At 49.5% G+C, this 6,419-nt stretch overlaps 1 protein-coding gene across 1 annotated transcript; it reads right to left on the reverse strand.

Moving 5' to 3' along the window:
* Nucleotides 1-1,956: 1,956 nt before the first annotated feature.
* Nucleotides 1,957-6,118, reverse strand: zgc:101765 (uncharacterized protein LOC450036 homolog). The gene is made up of 2 exons (XM_068021787.1): nt 6,072-6,118; nt 1,957-3,566 (listed from the first exon to the last, which is right to left on the reverse strand). Exon 2 carries the CDS (start codon nt 3,549-3,551, stop codon nt 2,697-2,699), a length of 855 nt encoding a protein of 284 aa, XP_067877888.1. The 5' UTR covers nt 3,552-3,566; nt 6,072-6,118; the 3' UTR covers nt 1,957-2,696.
* Nucleotides 6,119-6,419: the final 301 nt, after the last annotated feature.

Below are 6,419 nucleotides of genomic sequence, written 5' to 3' on the forward strand. Positions count from 1 at the left end.
CCCCAATGTAGAGGAGACCACACTGTGATCAGCGAATACAGTATACTACATTGAAAGTAGTACAAGTAAATCACTGCTTCAGCTGAAAGGAGTGTTTGGGGAGTGGGATAGTGAGGAGAGAGGAGGTAAATGGGCAGGTATTACACCTCCTGCGATTGCAGGGGAAGGTGCCATGGGACGGGGACGAGGTGGTGGGGGTAATGGAGGAGTGGACCAGGGTGTCGCGGAGGGAACGAACCCTTCGGAATGCTGACAGGGGAAGGGAGGGGAAGACGCGACTGGTAGTGGCATCACGCTGGAGGTGGCGGAAATGGTGGAGGATGAACCTTTGGATATGGAGGCTGGTGGGGTGAAAAGTGAGGACAAGGGGAACCCTTTCACGGTTCTGGGAGGGAGGGGAAGGGGTGAGGGTAGAGGTGCGGGGAATGGGCCGGAGACGGTTGAGGGCCCTGTCAACCACAGTGGGGGGAAATCCTCGGCTGAGGAAAAAGGTGATATCAGAAGCACCGTCATGGATATTAGTAGACAACCTATCCCCAGAGATGGAGACAGAGAAGTCGAGGAAGGGAAGGGAAGTGTCAGAGATGGACCATGTAAAGGTGAGAGAAGGGTGGAAATTGGAAGCAAAGTTGATAAAGCTTTCCAGTTCGGGGCGGGAGCAGGAAACGGCACCGATACAGTCATCGATGTACCGGAAAAAGAGTTGGGGGAGGGGGCCTGAGTAGGACTGGAACAAAGAATGCTCGACATATCCCACAAAAAGACAGGCATAACTAGGACCCATGCGGGTACCCATAGCAACACCTTTTACTTGAAGGAAGTGCGTGGAGTTGAAGGAGAAGTTGTTCAATGTGAGAACAAGTTCAGCCAGGCGGAGAAGGGTGGTGGTGGATGGGGACTGGTTGGGCCTCCGTTCCAGGAAGAAGCGGAGAGCCCTCAAACCATCCTGGTGGGGGATGGAGGTGTAGAGCGATTGGACGTCCATAGTGAAGAGGAGGCGGTTGGGACCAGGAAACTGGAAATTGTCAAAATGACGTAGGGCGTCAGAAGAGTCACGGATGTAGGTGGGAAGAGACTGGACCAGCGGAGAAAAGATAGAGTCTAGATAGGAAGAAATAAGTTCAGTGGGGCAGGAGCAGGCTGACACAATGGGTCTGCCGGGACAGTCCCATTTGTGGATTTTGGGAAGGAGGTAGAAGCGGGCTGTCCGGGGTTGCGGGGCTATGAGGTTGGAAGCTGTGGAGGGAAGATCTCCAGAGGAGATGAGGTCAGTGACAGTCCTTTGGACGGTGGCTTGATGTTCGGTGCTGGGGTCATGGTCCAGAGGGAGGTAGGAAGAAGTGTCCGTGAGTTGGCGTTGAGCTTCCAATCCGAACTGGACACGATATTGCAGCTGAGGCCTAACCAGTGATTTATAAAAAGTTTATTGTACTATCAATAAAGTGTTACAGCACCGAAGGAGGCCATTCACTGGCTCTCTGAAAAAGAAATTTACCCAGTGCCACTGCCCCATGTTCTTACATTTGCATGCACCTCCTGTCAATTTGTACCATTACACGTTCCTATTTTCCTATTGCTGGGTATTACTTGCTGAAACTACTAGAATTGTGTAACAAATCAATGCTGATAATATGAACCAATGTACGATTCAGGGTAAATAGAGTTTGGAGTTGATGCATGGAGGGAGAAGGTGCCCCTGAAAAAGCAGAAATTGAGGGCTGGTCTATCGAGAAAGAATTGCTAAACGTCAAAAGAAAACACTGCAGCACCATCATCAGTGGGAGCATGTAATTACAGTGTGACATGTTTACATAGGAAGTTGCCATTATAAACATGGACATAGGATTTCAGAATGGAGACATAAAGATAGAATTACATCTGTGCACCCACCCTCTGCCCACTAACCCTGATTCACCTGAAGCCATTTCACTGAAACATTCCACATAACTCACTCCATCTGAGATGAGGCTTTATTAATGTTTAAATGTAGATTCCACAGGAATACAATTGATAAACGTATGTGATAGAATATTCATGCAATAATAGAAATAAACAATTTGCATTTATATAGCACCTTACACAATGCCCCAAAGTGGCTTTCAGCCAATGAAGTACTTTTGACGTGTTGTCATGGTTGTAAGAAACGATGCAGGCAAATGTGCACAGTAAGATCCCACAAACAGCAATGTGACAATGATCAGATCATTTGTATTAGTGATGTTGGTTGAGGGATTAATATTGGCCCCAGGACACTGGATAGAACTGTCCTGCTCCTCTTCCAATAGTGGTTGCATGATCCTTAATGTCCACCCAAGACATGGCCTCAGTTTAACATCTCATCCAAAAGATGGTACCTCTGACAGTGCTGCACTACCTCAGTACTGGCACTGGGAGCGTCGGCCTGGATTCTGGGGTTCAACGCCCTGGAGTGGGACTCAAACCCGCAACCTTCTGACTTGGAGAGAGAGAGAGAGAGAGAGAGTGTGTGTGTGATACCCACTGAGCCACGGTTAACACCTATATTACAGGCAAAGTGCTTCATCTCACAAGTTGTATCCATACAGGTGCTCAGAGTGTGACATGGATCCCAGCATGTTCAGCGTGCCCAGACTATGTGACATGGACTATGTGACATAGAGCCCGGCATGATCAATGATCTCAGAGTACGTGGTGTGAATCCAGCAAGGACGGTGCGCTCAGGCTACATGACGTGGATCCCAGCAGTACCGGGTGTCGGAGTGCAGCCCGTTCATCAGTTCCACATCCTCCTCGGCCAGGCGGAAATCAAAAAGCCGGATGTTCTGAGCGATGCGCTCGGGATTTGTAGATTTGGGAATGACCCCAATTCCCTGCTGGAGAGCCCATCGCAGCAGGACCTGAGCGGGGGTCTTGCCGTAGCTGGAAGCCAGATCTTTGATCTTTGGCTCGGTGACCAGACATCCGGTCCCCAGCGAGGAGTAGGCTTGGAGGTGGATGCCACTTTCTGAGCAGAAGGCAAGCAGCTCACTTTGCACCAGGTGTGGATGATACTCCACCTGGAGTACAGCGGGTTTGACTTGACATTTGGCCAACAACTCCTGCAGGTGGCCCACCGTGTAATTGGATACCCCGATAGCCCGGAACCTCCCATTCCTGTACAGGTTTTCCATCGCCTCCCAGCTTTGCTGCCGCCAGTCTGCGTTGCACGGGTCCTCACTCTTCCAGCCCTGCTTGCCAGGCCAGTGGACGAGGTACAGGTCCAAATACTCGCAGTCCAGCGCCTCCAAACTCTGGCGGCAGCCCGCCTCTGCCTCCGCCCCGTGATCCTTGGGCGCCAGCTTGCTGGTGATGAAGATGTCCTGCCGGGACAGCCCATGTTTTGGCAGCAGGTCCTTCAGGGCCCTGCCGATGTCCGCTTCGTTCTGATAGACGCTCGCCGTGTCAAACGAGCAATAACCATGCCCCAAAGCTGCGTCCAGCATCTGGTACACAGTCTCGTACCCTCTCACCTTGAACGTGCCCAGTCCCACCTGTGGCATCTCAACACCATTATTGAGCCTCACCATCTCCATCCTTCTCAAGTCAACCTGTTCAAAACAGCAAATTTACTTTTAAGCTGCGTAAATCTGGTAGATCAAATAAATAACAGGCTGCATAGCATGTCTGTTGATTCCAGTTTGACAGTTCGGGGATGACTAATAGTCTATCTCTTTTGTATGATAATTTTCATATTGTTTCTTTTCCCCAGTACATAGTCAGGCATTGCCTCTTCACACATTCTCCGTCTCCTATGTGTCTTTAATGCTACTTCCTATTGACTCAGGTTAATATATTAGCTACATAAATATTTTATTTTACATCCAGCTGAGAAGGTAAACGTTTCATCCAAAAGACAGTACCACCGACAGTGCAGCACTCCCTCAGTACTGGCACCGGAAGAGTCGGCCTGGATTATGGACTCAAGTCCGATGAAGAGTCTAGACCTGAAAGGTGAACTTGTCTCGTTCCCTCCACTGATGCTGACTGACCTGCTTTAGGATGTTAAGTCCATGGTCTCACCTTCGGGGATAGTTAAAAGCTGTTCAAGCTTCAGTCTTCCTATCCAAAGCCCTTAACGCAGTACATCCATTGAAAAATACAAGACCATTTCCTGTGGCATTGCAAGTCAGATTACAGTGCCTCAGTTTAACATCCCTTCCGAATGACCCCATCACATTTTCTTCTACTCTCTTCTCCTTCGTGTGTTTATCCAGCTTCCCCTTAAATGCATCTATGCTATTCACCTCAACCACTCCCTGTGGTAGCAACTTCCATATTCTCACCACTCTCTGGGTAGTTTCTTCTGAACTCCTTATTGGATTTATTAATGACTACCTTCTATTTATGGCCTCTAGTTCTGGTCTCGCCCAAAAGTGGAAACATCTTCTCCGCTTCTCCACCCTATCGAACCCGTTCATAACTTTAAAGACCTCGATCAGGTCACCCCTCAACCTTCTCTTTTCTAGAAAAATGAGCCCCAGCCTGTTCATCTTTCTTGATAGTTATAACCTCAGTGCTGGTATCATCCTCATAAATCTGTTCTGCAAAGATATTATGGAATGTGGGGAAAATGCAGGCCTATGGAGATAGGTCACAGATCAGCCATGATCTCCCTGAATGGAGGAACAGGCTCAAGGAGCTTAAGCCCCAACAAACAAATTTCTCTGCAGCACCTGTGGAAGAGCCTGTTACTCCAGAATTGGCCTTTATAGCCACTCCAGGCGCTGCTTCACAAACCACTGACCACCTCCAGGCGCGTATCCATTGTCTCTCGAGATAAGGAGGCCCAAAAGAAAGAAGAAATGGAGATAGGTCACAGATCAGCCATGATCTCCCTGAATGGAGGAACAGGCTCAAGGAGCTAATGGCTTCCTCCTGTGCCAAAGTTGCACCTTCTCCAATATTCTTTGTGGAAAATGGAAGCACTATTCATTGAACTGTCATTTGTGTTTGTTCACGTCTTAATTGCGGCGCAGTGGTTAGCACCGCAGCCTCACAGCTCCAGTGACCCGGGTACAATTCTGGGTACTGCCTGTGTGGAGTTTGCAAGTTCTCCCTGTGTCTGCGTGGGTTTCCTCCGGGTGCTCCGGTTTCCTCCCACATGCCAAAGACTTGCAGGTTGATAGGTAAATTGGCCATTAGCAATTGCCCCTAGTATAGGTAGGCAGTAGGGAAATATAGGGACAGGTGGGGATGTGGTAGGAATATGGAATTAGTGTAGGATTAGTATAAATGGGTGGTTGATGGTCGGCACAGACTCGGTGGGCCGAAGGGCCTGTTTCAGTGCTGTATCTCTAAACTAAACTAAAGTTTTTACCTTAAGGGGACCAAAATTATGAAAGGTTTTGATCAGGAAAATAGGGAAATATTATTTCCACCAGCTGGAGGGCAGAAATATAAGATCATCAGCAAAAGAACAAAGGGACGTTGAGAATTTTTGTTTTTACTATCAGTGGGGAAGCAGAATGGGTTTTAAAAAGGGGATAAACATTTGAAGCAAAATTTTAAAAGGGGCTGGGGAAAGGGGAACAGATGAGAGCGATGGGGGCAAAGGTCTGGGAAATGGGACTCGGGGTGGGGGGGGGGGGAAAGAGGGCATGAGGTGAAAGGTCAAGAGAATGGGGTGAGGGCATGAGGTGAAAGGTCTGGGAAATGGGACTTGGGGTGGGGGGGGGAAGAGGGCATGAGGTGAAAGGTCAAGAGAATGGGGTGAGGGCATGAGGTGAAAGGTCTGGGGAATGGGACTTGGGGTGGGGGGGGCAGAGGGTATGAGGTGAAAGGTCAAGAGAATGGGGTGAGGGCACGAGGTGAAAGGTCAGGGGTATGGACTGAGGGGGAGAGGGCATGAATGGTCAGGGGTTTTGGAACTGCAGCAATAGGCATAGAGTGAAAGGTGAGGGGTAGAACTAGATGTGGGGAGGAAGCGGGCATAAGATCAGGAAAATGGGTCTGGGAAACGGGCTCTAATGACGGTTCTACCGCAGGGTGTCACCGTGAGGAGGGGAACAAGGCTCGATCCACCGAACTGCGACAAGGCCCAGGCTCTTACTCACCCGCTCCGGTTCGCTCGCGCCCTCTGCCCGGTGACGCAACTGACTGACAGTCGCAACCTCCAATCAGCTTTATCCACAGGGAAGCGGGCGCAGGCGGCCAACCAATCAGGATGCAGCACAGTGCTGTGATGGGGTGGGGCGAGCGATGCGACGCACTGAGCATGCTTGAGGCGCGGGGTGTGCAGGGAGTTGTAGTCTTTTCCTCTGAGGCCTAGTCAGTTTGCAGAGCATTTCAGACTCCAGAATCAGTCTTTCCTTAGTCATTATTGAAGCTAAAATTCCATCTTTTATGTTTTTTTAAACGCTATCCCTTACTCTCTTAGACACCCTGTGGGAAAAACCAACCAT

This window comes from Heterodontus francisci, chromosome 44 (genome assembly GCF_036365525.1).
Source record: "Heterodontus francisci isolate sHetFra1 chromosome 44, sHetFra1.hap1, whole genome shotgun sequence".
NCBI classification, from domain to species: Eukaryota; Metazoa; Chordata; class Chondrichthyes; order Heterodontiformes; family Heterodontidae; genus Heterodontus; species Heterodontus francisci.

Bases quoted from the DNA above. Each gene is read 5' to 3' on its own strand.
- zgc:101765 (XM_068021787.1), bottom strand. From the start codon at position 3,551: ATGGAGATGGTGAGGCTCAATAATGGTGTTGAGATGCCACAGGTGGGA.